We start from the raw sequence: 13076 nt of genomic DNA on the forward strand, positions 1-13076 counted from the left end.
TGCCCCAAGCACGGCGGCACGCCGCGGGGGGCGCGCTGGCGGTTGCCGGTCCCGCGGCTCCGGTGGACCTCCTGCAGATGTGCCTGCGGAGGGTCCGCTGGTCCCGCGGCTCCGGTGGAGCATCCGCAGGCATGCCTGCGGGAGGTCCACCGGAGCCGCCTGCCGTCCTCCCGGCAACAGGCAGAGCGCCCCCCGCGGCGTGCCGCCCCAAGCACACGCTTGGCGCGCTGGGGTCTGGAGCCGGCCCTGCACCTGGAAGAAGTGTTCCAGATGGAACCCATATGACTATCACCCCCACCAGGGCAGAGCATTTAAAAACAAAAGCAGTTATTTCTCCACTATGCTCTGAGGACTAGTGAACTCACCATGGCAGGTTTACAGACCTAAATGCAGGAGGGTCCACAATGCTAGGATCTTTTGGACTGCAGTACTAATTAAATTAGTGGAGAAAGAACTGTTTGCCCCCAGGAAAACCATGGGTATTGACGGTGTGGAGGCTGGGCCGGGTATTCTGGGAGACCCAGCTTATCCCCTAATGCCCTGGCTAATGACATCATACACAAGGCATTTGAACAGAAGGAAGGTACAATTTCACTATCGCCTGAGTGGCTGCAGAATGGTACTCAGTGTGCATTTGGCCAGAGATGGTGCTCTTCATGGACTAGGGAGAGCAAGGGGGGAAGCCTTGGTGATGGGTGGGAGGCTGAGGTGTAAGACTTGCCAGCAAGGCAGCACACAGGGAACACAAACACCTGTGCGAATGCTGGCAGAGATGCCTGTTGTTCATATTTTGAGCTCCATGCTGAACCCGTTAGCCCGTGGGTGGGTGGGGATGCAGACAGTGAGAGCACTGAGGTATCATGTGGGGGTGGCTGAAGTTCAGAGTTCCATGTGTGCTTTTGTAAAACCCGATTAATTATTTCAGCTTTATTGAGAGGATTCTCTGTGTTAAATGAAATGATGATCCAAGACAGGTACAATAATAACCTTTTGTGCAAAACAAAATGGGAGGGGGGTGAGTTACAGGCCAGTATGTCCCCTCCCTCTGGCTCTTGCCTCTGTGACTTGCTAGGCGAGCTTGAGAGCTGCAAACAGAGGCAATGAACAGGGGAGTTTCAGAGAGAGTTTGGAGAGGCTTTCCTTCCTGGTGCAGCGCTATGCGTGATACCAAGATGACTGGCAATGGAACACTGGCAGTGACCTGCAACAGATGTGCCATGTTCTCTTTGCTTCCTGAAGGCAGAAAGGGTTTCATGAAGTGGCTGTATGCACAGAAAAGATTCTTGGATTGGCAGGGCAAGTTGGGATGCTACTGAGACTCAGAGAAGCTGCGCAGTTCCTATAGAGCCAGGTTCGTACCCCAGGTTCAAGGAAGAATGGATCTGGCCACCAAAGATCTGGAGAGAGAAGAAGTCAGAGAAGAGGCCTGGTGGTTCATAACCACCAGAGGCAGGAGGTCACAGCAGCTGGAGACAGAGAAGGATGTGGCCATCAGAGAGAAGAGGACCAGGAGTAATTCCACATGGCTAAGCAGCAAAGAATCCTGTGGCACCTTATAGACTAACAGACGTTTTGGAGCATGAGCTTTTGTGGGTGAATACCCACTTCGTCGGATGCATGTTAGTCTCTAAGGTGCCACAGGATTCTTTGCTGCTTTTACAGATCCAGACTAACACGGCTACCCTTCTGATACTTGATCCACATAGCTAGAAGTTTCAAATCAATACCGTGGAAATATTGGAAGATACCTCTCAATATCCAGCAGGTTCAAGGGAATATGGGATACATATATGGATGGCAGCTCAGCCCAACCTGTAAGAAAATGAATCTTGCCTGCAAAGGATTCTCCAACTGTCCAAGGAAGACAGACAATCCTTGTTCGAGATTCAGTAGTCGGAAGAACCAAAAGAACATTCTGCAAGGGACAGGCAGACAATAGGACAGCATGCTGCCTTCACGGCACCAAGACACGAGATGTTACTCTAAGATTGGACAGACTTCTGAAGTCGACAGGCAAGGATCCATTGGTGATGGTTCATATCAGCACTAACGACACTTCATCACAGGATATCTCGCAGATAGAAAATGGGTTCAGGGGACTCGGAAGTGTGCTGAAGAAAAATATCCAAGTGATCTTCTCTGAAATCCTTCCTGTCCCACAAGTGAAGGAAGGCAGAGGCAGAAGATTCCAGAAGTAAACCACAGGTTAAGTAAGTGGTGTAGGGTGGAGGATTTTGGTTTTGTGGAAGATTGGTTCACCTCCCACGGGAAGAGGGGACTATATAGTTCAGATGGCCTCCATCTCAGTAGAAGGGGTCCAACCTCCTTGGAGACAGGCTCACTAGAATAGTCAGGAGCGAGTTAAATTAATAGCAAAAAAGGGAGGGTAAAAAGAGGGATGATCTGAGCACACAGCACAAAATCAAGATGTTGAGAACAAAACTAATCCAGGAGCCAAAGGACACAAAGAGAGGAAATTACTGAATTGCCTCTACACCAATGTTAGGAGCCTGGGTAACAAACAAGAGGAATTGAAATTGCTTATCTGTGAGCATAAGTTTGATCTACCTGGTATTGCTGAAACCTGGTGGGATGATTTTCACAATTGGAATGTTAAAAATCAATGGTTATAACCTATTTGGGAAGGATCAAGTGGGCAAAAGGGCAGGGGGAATGAACTCTATGTCAAAAACAGCATTCTCTGTTTCCAAATCAATGAAAACAAACAAAAAGAAAGAGCTTATGGATCAATGTCCTAAAATAAAGCACAGGATGGAGTATCAGATCACAAAATCACACTAGGAAACATGAAGAATGGTTCCTTACACAGGTATCTATAATATGCAGCAGGGGAAAGCTGCATGATCATGGGAGACTTCAATTTGGGGGAAGTACACTGGGGGTCTCATGCTGGCAGTACTAAAGTGTCCTTGGAATTTCTAACCATTGTAGATGACAATTTCCTAAAGCAAAAAGTGTTGCAGTCAACACGAGGGATTTCTTTATTAAACCTTCTCCTAACAGATAAAGAGGAACTGATCACAGAACTAAATATTAATGATAACATAGTTACAAGTGATCATGATTTCATCACATTTGTAATGTGCCAGCAGAATAAAGTCCAGATCAGTAACCTATATAGTTGGTGCTTTAATAGGGCCAGTTGCACAATTCTGCTACAGGCTGGGGACCGACTGGCTAAGCGGCAGTTCTGCAGAAAAGGACCTGGCGAGTACAGTGGATGAGAAGCCGGATATGAGTCAGCAGTGTGCCCTTGTTGCCAAGAAGGCTAATGGCATATTGGGCTGTATTAGTAGAAGCATTGCCAGCCAATCAAGTGAAGTGATTATTCCCCTCTATTCGGCACTGGTGAGGCCACATCTGGAGTACTGCATCCAGTTTTGGGCCCCCCACTACAGAAAGGATGGGGACAAATTGGAGAGAGTCCAGCAGAGGGCAATGAAAATGATCAGGGGGCTGGGGCACATGACTGATGAGGAGAGGCTGAGGGAACTGGGCTTATTTAGTCTGCAGAAGAGAAGAATGAGGGGGGATTTGATAGCAGCCTTCAGCTACCTGAAGGGGGTTCCAAAGAGGATGGAGCTAGGCTGTTCTCAGTGGTGGCAGATGACAGAACAAGGAGCAATGGTCTCAAGTTGCAGTGGGGGAGGTCTAGGTTGGATATTAGGAAACATTATTTCACTAGTAGGGTGGTGAAGCACTGGAATGGGTTACCTAAGGAGGTGGTGGAATCTCCTTCCTTAGAGGTTTTTAAGGCCAGGCTTGACAAAGCCCTGTCTGAGATGATTTAGTTGGGGATTGGTCCTGCTTTGAGCAGGGGGTTGGACTAGATGACCTCCTGAGGTCTCTTCCAACCCTAATCTTCTATGATTCTAAATCAGCTGTGAGGAAGAATTAAATCAGAAAAATGTGAATTATAATTTGGGAATCATGTAACAACACATTACTAGATGCTCAAAAAGCTACAATCCCACAATTGAGGAAGAAGGCCAGGCTGGTTAAAAAAAAAACAACTACCTGATTTAGAAGGGAAGTGAAGGCAGCTGTAAAAAAATAAAATCTAACAAATGGAAGAGAGGGGAAGTTGATAGTAATGACCATAAATAAGACGTTAGAATTGTAGAAAATTGATAAGGGAAGCAAAGGGACACAAAGAGAACTCTATGGCTGGAAGAGTTAGGGACAGTAAGAGGGAATTTTTAAAATATATTCGGAAACAAGGAGAATCCTGACAATGGTATTGGTCTATTACTAGATGGAAATGGTACAGCTATCGATAATAATGCGGAAAAGGCAGAAGTATTCAATAAATATTTCTCTTCCATAGACAACGGGTCTAATAGGCCAGAGAAGGCTAAGCCTTCACTGGCACAACTGCTGCCATGGGACCCTGTAAGCGGGGTGGTCACCCGCTCCTGCCTTAAAAGGCTTAAAATAGCCCGGGGAGAGGGCTGTGGCAGGGAGGGAAACGCGGGGCTGATTGGGGAAAGCAGCCTCAGCTGGGGGCCATGCCCCAGTCAGGCCGAGGCTGGTTTAGTGAGGGCCCAGCTGGCCCTTATAAGAGGGCTGGGGCCAGAAGCCAGAGACAGACTCTCTCTAGCTTTGAGAGGGAGGGACCTGGCTGTAGGGAGCTGAGAGAAGGTACCTGGAGTGGAGCAGGGCTGGGGGAAGACCAAGAGAGCTGGGGAGCTCTGGCCTGGAAACCCCCCAGGCTGCGGCCTAGTAGAAGGCCAATTAGGTACTGGGGGTTGCAGGGGGCAGCTCATGGGTAGGCAGAGGCAGAAGGTCCAACTCCCCCTTGCCTATGATGAGTGGCTTTTACCCTGCAGTCTGCCCCAGTGAGCGGGGGCTAGATGGTGATTGGCAGTAGCCCACGACTGAGGCAAGGTGGGACTAGAGGGTTGGGGGTTCCCCTGGGTGGGGAGACCCTGAGATTGAAGGGTGTATGGCCAAGGGGCAGCACCCCAGATAACGGGGCACTGGAGTCCAGGGAGGGACACGGGGGCCAAGCGGCAGCGGAACACCAGCATGCAGGGGGCGCTGCAAGGCTGGAAATGAGCTAATTCCCAAGACACCAGCAGGAGGTGCTGCAAGGGTGAGTCCCGCCCCATTACAGACCCGGATTGCAGTTTTTACTTATTATTATGCGTCAGGCAGGTTCCGAGGAGGTGGTATCTGCTATTCAGCTTCCCAGGTTCATCAGTATCAACCTGGACTCGACAGAGATTACTGATGAACCCGGGAAGTTGAGTAACCCCGGAACCTGCATGGCACATATAAAAAGCTCAGAGTTCTTCCACTGGGTGGCTGAAGGAGGTGTGCCACCTTTCCCATTCTCTGGCTGGAGCTTCTCCGGCCACAGGAAGTGGGGCAGGGAGGGCTCAGGGCTCCAGCCATGGGGGATGGGGTCTTGTGCAGAAGGGGCAGGGCTGGGGAGGATAGCCGCCCCGAAAGGGGTGTCCACCCACCGCCAATGTTCTGTTCTGTATCTGGAGAAAAAATAGATGATATAATCTCATTGTATGCTGATAACACACTGTCCATTCCACTAGTAGCTCTGGTGACAGCCTCACAGAGCTCAGTCTATTTAGTTTAACAAAGAGACGGCTAAGGGGTGACTTGACTACAGTTTATAAGTATCTACATGGGGAACAAATATTTAGTAATGGGTCGTTCAATCTAGCAGAGAAAAGTCTAACACAGGGGTTCTCAAACTGGGGTCAGGACCCCTCAGGGGGTCATGAGGTTATTACAGGGGGGATTGTGAGCTGTCAGCCTCCGCCCCAAACCCTGCTTTGTCTTCAGCATTTATAATGGTGTTAAATATATTTAAAAGTGTTTTTAATTTATAAGGGAGGGGGTCGCACTCAGAGGCTTGCTATGTGAAAGGGGTCACCAGTACAGAAGTTTGAGACCCACTGGTCTAACACAATCCAATGGCTGAACATTGAAGTCAGACAAATTCAGACTGAAAATAATGTATACGTTTTACAGTGAGGATAATTAACCATTGGGACAATTTACCAAGGGTCATAGTGGATCCTCCATCACGGATACATTTTTAAATCAAGATTGGATGTTTTTCTGAATGATCTGCTCTAGGAGTTATTTCTGGGTAGTTCTCTGGCCTGTGTTAGACAGGAGGTCAGGTGTTGCAAGGCTCAATACAGCTGGACTCCCAGTTGCAAGTTTTCTTAGTGCCCAGAGGTTGGATCTGAGAGGTGAATGGGAGTCGCTGGGAACTGTGTTGCAGAGATACAGAGGTTAGGAGTTGTTGCTGGTCTCAGTAGCCAGCATTATCCAGGGGCTCAAGAACATGACTGGATCCCCAATTATGGGCCTGCAGGGCCTGCTGGCCTAGTGGGAGCATGTTTTGCAGGACAGTCTAGCTCAGGATCACGTCCATGAGTTGCCTCTGTATCTCTGTCTTTTTCCAAGCTTTTCTTTGCCAACCTAGTGAGGAGGGCTTTAAACTAGTTTCAAAGGGGGCAGGTGGAAAAAGCCCATAGGTAAACATAGAAAAAGGCAACCTTAACAGAGGGTAGATGTTGGTGGGGATCATGGAAAACTACAATAGGATCATATGAGAACAAGAGGGAAATCAGTGAGGGAGGCAGCTCAATATTTTAGATGTTTATATGCAAATGCAAGGAGTATGGGGAATAAGCAGGAAGAACTGGAAATATTAGTACACAAGCTAAACTGTGACTTAATTGGCATGACAGAGACTTGGTGGGATAAATCTCATGAGTGGAATACTGGTATAGAGGGAAATCGCTTGTTCAGGAACGGCAAGCAGGGAAAAAAAGGGAAGTGGTGTTGAATTGTATATCAAGAATATATACACTTGTTTTGAGGTCCAGAAGGAGGCGAGAGGCAGATGAGCTGAAAGTTGCTGAGTGAAGATAAAAGGGGACGGGGGGGACAGGGGCAATGTCATGGTAGGGGTCTACTGTAGAATAGCAAATCTGTGTGAGGAGGTAGATGAGGCATTTCTAGAACAAATAACAGAAATATCCCAAACCAAAGACCTGGTAGTAATGGGGAACTTAAACTATTTGTTGGAAAAGTAATATAGCGAAATGCAGAATTTCCAGTAAGTTCTTGGAACACACTGGGGACAACATTTTGTTTCAGAAAGTGGAGGAAGAAACCAGGCAAACAGCCATTTTAGACTTGATTCGGACTATCTGGGAGGAATTGGCTGCTTGGTGACTCGGGGCAGCTGGCCCGTAACTCCAGCTTTGCCCAGCAAGCACAGGTAGCAGTGGTTGCTTTGAGCACAGGGTGGTAGGCAGGTGTGGGGGGAGCCACACCTCTGGGCAGTGAGTGGGAAGGAGTAGAGCCTCTGACGTGACGCCTCTCTCCGCTCTCAGCCCTGTGTAAACTGTGGCAAGCTCCCCACACAGCCAGAACTGGCTGCTCGTGCCTCCTGACCTCTGGAACAATGGGCACGAGGCAGGGACTGGGGACCCAAACACAGAGCCCCCAGCACTGCTGCTCCCAGGGCACCAAGGCCCCCTCACCCCCCACATTGCAGCGTGAACCCCACGCCCAGCGGCCTGGCCAGGGCACCACTGGCCTAGGATGCTGTGCAGCATGACCACCCTGCCCAGCTCAGCACAGGGCTGCATGCTGGAAAGGGACACACATCCATGGGCTGTGCTGCTGGGGGCAGCTGCACCCTGATTGGATCCAGCCCTCAGGCTGCCTGCAAGCAGCCCAAGGAGAGGCAACCGACAAGGCCCAGGGGCCAAACTGTGGCTGCTGGGAGAGCCAGGGCATGGAGGGTGGGGCCCCAACCACGCATGGGACCAGGAAGGCTGCTTCGCGTTGGGCAGCGGGCAATACAGTGCTCTGACCAGGACCGGCAACGCTCCATAGCGTGTTCTCAGGCAGCCCAAGAGTGCCACCTCCAGGGCAGAGGCAGAACTGCAGCCACGAGAGATCCCCTGGGGAGCATGTTCTCAGCCCTGGGACTGAAAGCAGGGAGTGTGGCAGGAGCCCAGAAGGGAGAAATGGGAATCACAAGGCAGTAGGGAGCACTGCTCAGATCTGACCTCTGGCACCCCAGGCACCCAGCAGCCACCTGTTTGCTGGGTGTCCTGTTCCCTCCTCCCCCACGCTCTGGTAGGGTTGCCAACTTTCTAATCACACATAACTGAACACCTCTGCCCCACCCCTGTCCCGAGGCCACACCCCTTCTCTGAGGCACCGCCCATGCTCACTCCATTCCCCCCTCCCTCTCCCCTACACTCACTCACTTTCACCGGGCTGAGGCAGAGGGTTAGGGTGCAGGGGGGTGAGGGCTCTGGTTGGGGGTGCAGGCTCTGGGGTGGAGCTGGGGATGAGGAGGTTGGGGTGTGGGAGAGGGCTCCAGGCTAGGGCAGGGGGATGAGGTGCCAGGGGGTATGGGCTCTGGGTTGGTGGTGTGGGTTCTGGGTGGGGCCAGAAATGAGGGGGTCAGGGTGCAGGAGAGGGCTCCGGGCGGGGCAGGGGGGTGGGGGGAGGTGAGGGCTTCAGCTCAGTGGGTTGGCTTTGGGGTGGGACCGGGAATAAGGGGTTCAGGGTGCAGGAGAGGGCTCCGGGCGGGGCAGGGGGTGGGGGGAGGTGAGGGCTCTGGCTGAGTGGGTTGGCTTTGGGGGGGACCGGGAATGAGGGGTTTGGGGTGCAGGGTCTCCAGGCTGGGACAGAGGGTTGGGGTGTGGAGGGGTGCAGGGTGCGGGTTCCGGGAGGGAGTTTGGGTGTGGAAGGGGACTCTGGGCTGGGGCAGGGGGTTGGGGTGCAAGGTCCCGCCAGCACTTACCACAGCTCCCAGGAAGCGGCCGCCAGGTCCCTGCAGCCCCTAGGCGCATTTGTGGCCAGGGAGGCTCTGTGCACTGCCCTCGTGCCTGCAGGCACCTCCCCTGCAGCTCCCACTGGTCGCGGCTCCCGGCCAATGGGACCTATGGAGCCGGCACTTGGACAGCATATGGAGCCTCCCTGGCTGCCGATGCGCCTAGGGGACGCAAGGACCTAGCGGCCGCTTCTGGGAGCCACATGGAGCTAGGGCAGGCAGGGAGCCTGCCTTAGCCCTGAGCCCCCGCTGCACTGCCGACCGGACTTTAACGGCCCCATCGGCAGTGCCGACCGGAACCGCCAGGGTCCCTTTACGACCAGGCGTTCCAGTCAAAAAATGAACCCCTGGCAACCCTACACTTTGGGCTGGACATGTCCCCCTTACCTTCTGGATGCAGAGAGCAGCCTGCTCACGGTCAAGCTCCTTGGCCCCACTCTCCCGGGCCCGCCTCTCTCGCTCCTCGTCCCGCCGGATCTCCCACATGAACTTGGAACGAAGGCGGCCCTGGCGCATCCGCTCCGCCATCTGCACCAGCTGCACAGCCTCGTCACGCAGCATGGCAGGCCGGGACGGCTGCGGGAGCAGGGCACAAAGAGGGCTAGGGAATCTGTGCCCCGATCCATCCCATGCGAACCCCAGCCTCATGGCATAAGGAAAAACAAAGCCTGCATGCCCCATAGCCAGCCCCAGCCAGGGCGCCAGGGAGAACAGAGCCCACATGCCCCATAGCCAGCCCCAGCCAGGGCACCAGGGAGAACGGAGCCCGCATGCCCCATGGCCAGCCCCAGCCAGGGGCACCAGGGGGAACAGAGCCCATACGCCCCATGGCCAGCCCCAGCCAGGGGCACCAGGGAGAACAGAGCCCACATGCCCCATAGCCAACCCCAGCCAGGGTGCCAGGGAGAACGGAGCCCGCATGCCCCATGGCCAGCCCCAGCCACAGGGCACCAGGAAAAACAGAGCCTGCACGCCCCATGGCCAGCCCAGCCAGGGGCACCAGGGAGAACAGAGCCCGCACTCCCCATAGCCAGCCCCAGCCAGGGTGCCAGGGAGAACAGAGCCCACACGCCCCATGGCCAGCCCCAGCCAGGCTGCCAGGGAGAACAGAGCCCGCACGCCCCATGGCCAGCCCCAGCCAGGGTGCCAGGGAGAACAGAGCCCACACGCCCCATGGCCAGCCCCAGCCAGGCTGCCAGGGAGAACAGAGCCCGCACACCCCATGGCCAGCCCCAGCCAGGGTGCCAGGGAGAACAGAGCCCGCACACCCCATGGCCAGCCCCAGCCAGGGTGCCAGGGAGAACAGAGCCCGCACACCCCATGGCCAGCCCCAGCCAGGGCGCCAGGGAGAACAGAGCCCACATGCCCCATAGCCAGCCCCAGCCAGGGCGCCAGGGAGAACAGAGCCCGCACACCCCATGGCCAGCCCCAGCCACAGGGCACCAGGAAAAACAGAGCCTGCACACCCCATGGCCAGCCCCAGCCAGGGGCACCAGGGAGAACAGAGCCCACATGCCCCATGGCCAGCCCCAGCCAGGGGCACCAGGGGGAACAGAGCCTGCACGCCCCATGGCCAGCCCAGCCAGGGGCACCAGGGAGAACGGAGCCTGCACGCCCCATAGCCAGCCCCAGCCAGGGGCACCAGGGAGAACGGAGCCCGCATGCCCCATGGCCAGCCCCAGCCAGGGGCACCAGGGGGAACAAAGCCTGCACGCCCCATGGCCAGCCCAGCCAGGGGCACCAGGGAGAACTGAGCCCACACGCCCCATGGCCAGCCCCAGCCAGGGTGCCAAGGAGAACAGCCAAGGGGGGCCTGCTGCACTCTCCCCAGGCTTGCCCACAATTCCCTGTCAAACCGATCCAGGGCCAGACCCAGACACCTCATACATGGGAACCACCGGTGATAGGAGGCCATGGTCCCTGGTACAGCTCCATATCCCTAAAGGGCCCTGGTAGAGCCCCCACTTCCTGCCCTGCTCCCCCCTGGGACCACACCCGGCCTCACAAAGCTCCCACTCCCCTCCCCCCCCCCCCCGCAGGCCTGATACAGACCCACCCCTCCTTTCTGCCCTGCTCTCGCCCATGGGCTCCGATACAGCCCTGCCCCCACTCCTGCATCTGCCTCCACAGTCCCTAGAACATCCTCATTCCCCCTTCTGCCTTGCACCCCTCACAGGCCCTGGTATGGCCCCACCCCTCTCTCCCGCCCCATGCCCATCCTGGTACAGACCCCACTCCTCTTACCTGTTACTGTTCTGCCCACTCTCCTGAACTCTCCCCACCCCTCCCACTAGAGTGCCACCCCCACCCCCCGCCCATCCTCTGGGGCCTAGCACAGCCCTGCACCCCCAGCCCCTCGTGCAGCCCTGTACTTCAGGTGGGAGTCCCCTCGTCAGAGAAAGGGGCAGCCGGAAGGCTATTATCCCTCTTACAGGCAGCCGCAGGGCAGGCACTCACCCCACTGGGCATGCTAGGCTCCACCCGGGCCAGGATCTCAGACAGCACCTGCTGACGCTCCTTCAGAGCCTTGGCTCTCTGGTTCACAAAGTACCTGGGGATGGGCACCTCCATGTCAGCCTGGGGAAAGAGCACAGGAGCCTCCCCATTAGTGCCATCAGCCCCGGCCTCAGGGCCCCTCCACCCCAGCCTTTGCACCCAGCCCCGCACTAGGAGCTCCCTCTCCTGACCAGGGGCGTAGCCATGGGTAGGCCACGGCCCACCCACTTAGCATCCAGACCCACCCCCACAGCCCCAGCTCTGCTCTGGCCTCAGCACTTGCCCCGCTCCACCCACCCAGGCAAGCCTCTGAGCCCTGCTCCCCGGGTGCACACCTGGGCCGCAGGGGGCCCCTGGCCAGCATGTCCATCACCCCCAAGGCCATCTGGAGAGGGTGTGGGGGAAGCAGCCCCGATTCCTCCTGCCCCCCTCATCCCATGTCATTGCCCACCCACCGCAAGTCGGGCCCCACCCAAGTGTCCCAGCCTGGATATGCCACTGCTCCTGACGCTGCTTTCACAACCCCCCTATTGCCACCGGCACAGTGTTATGAGGAGTAATGGGGTTGCCATTATGCAAGAAGCTCCAGCCTCTTCACACCACTCAGCCCTGCTCTCCCCTCCCCTCGCTGGTCTTGTGCGGCACAGAGGAGCAAAGAGCCCAGCAGCTCAGTGCAACTCTGCTCTCCCTTCCCCTCCTGTGAGCAACAGGAACAGGCTGTCCCCCACTCCTCCCCCTCCCGCACCCAAAGGTGCCCCTGGAGCTGCCCCCCAAACCTGGGACGCAAGAGAGGGAACCCCATGTCTGCAAATTAATTGCTTAATTATTTGCTCCATTATCTTTCCGGGTACTGAAGTTAAGCTGACTGGTCTGTGATTCCCCGGGTTGTCCTTATTTCCCTTTTTAGAGATGGGCACTATATTTGCCCTTTTCCAATCCTCTGGAATCCCTCCCGTCTTCCTTGACTTTTTGAAGATCATCGCTAATAGCTGAGATAGCCCATGGAGAGTCCGAAAAGATTATGGCCACTCCAATTGCCCAGACATTTGGCACCTAGCAACCACCATAGATGGCCCACTTTCCTTAGGAAGCCAGCGGGGTGTCACCAGCTGGAGAACAAAGGGCTAAGAAGAAGGCCAGGTGACAATGTTCGCCAGGAACAAGGACAAAGGAGGAGCCAGGTAAGGTTGTTAGGTGCAGGCTGCTGGAAGGAGGAAGATGCTCCTGGACTGAGACTAACGAGGGGTCAGAGAGCTCTAGGACTGACCCAGATGGACTGTGCTATAACTTTCTGTTCTCTAGGTTAACTAAGGATTTTCTACACTGTGTTCCAGACATCTAATAAACCCTCCTGCTTTTACACCACTGCTGAGAGTCCCTGCAGACTAAGAAGGTGGGGGTGCATAGCTCCCTTTGGTGCCCATCTCATGTGGATTCACTGAAGGGAGCTCAGGGTGTCACGCAGGGGTGCAGAAGGCTCTGAGGTTCAGTCCCAGGAGGCAGTGAAGCCAAGTGGCTTGCCCTAGTGAAAGAGTGTGACCCTAAGGGGGTCTGGCTCCCTGAAGGGGTCCTCCCAGAGACGGCTCCAGAGCAGTGGGCCTGTGGCTCTGTGACAACCTGCGTTCCTTGATTAATAACTTTGCATTTAACTATATTAAAATTGATTTTGTTTGAATGGGCCCAACTTCTAAGTTCCCTCTAAGCTGCACAGGCGCGCAGCAGC

General features: G+C 55.1%; 1 protein-coding gene across 3 annotated transcripts in view; it reads right to left on the minus strand.

Moving 5' to 3' along the window:
* Positions 1 to 13076, minus strand: part of IQCA1L (IQ motif containing with AAA domain 1 like) — a 53193-nt gene that overhangs the window by 24741 nt on the left and 15376 nt on the right. For all 3 annotated transcript variants that reach the window (XM_045005298.1, XM_045005297.1, XM_045005299.1), the window contains exons 3-4: positions 11315 to 11434; positions 9245 to 9433 (exon numbers count right to left, since the gene is read on the minus strand). In XM_045005298.1, the coding sequence (XP_044861233.1) occupies positions 9245 to 9433; positions 11315 to 11434 (309 nt within the window). The remainder of the gene's footprint in view (positions 1 to 9244; positions 9434 to 11314; positions 11435 to 13076) is intronic.

Source organism: Mauremys mutica, chromosome 2, assembly GCF_020497125.1.
Source record: "Mauremys mutica isolate MM-2020 ecotype Southern chromosome 2, ASM2049712v1, whole genome shotgun sequence".
NCBI lineage: Eukaryota > Metazoa > Chordata > Testudines > Geoemydidae > Mauremys > Mauremys mutica.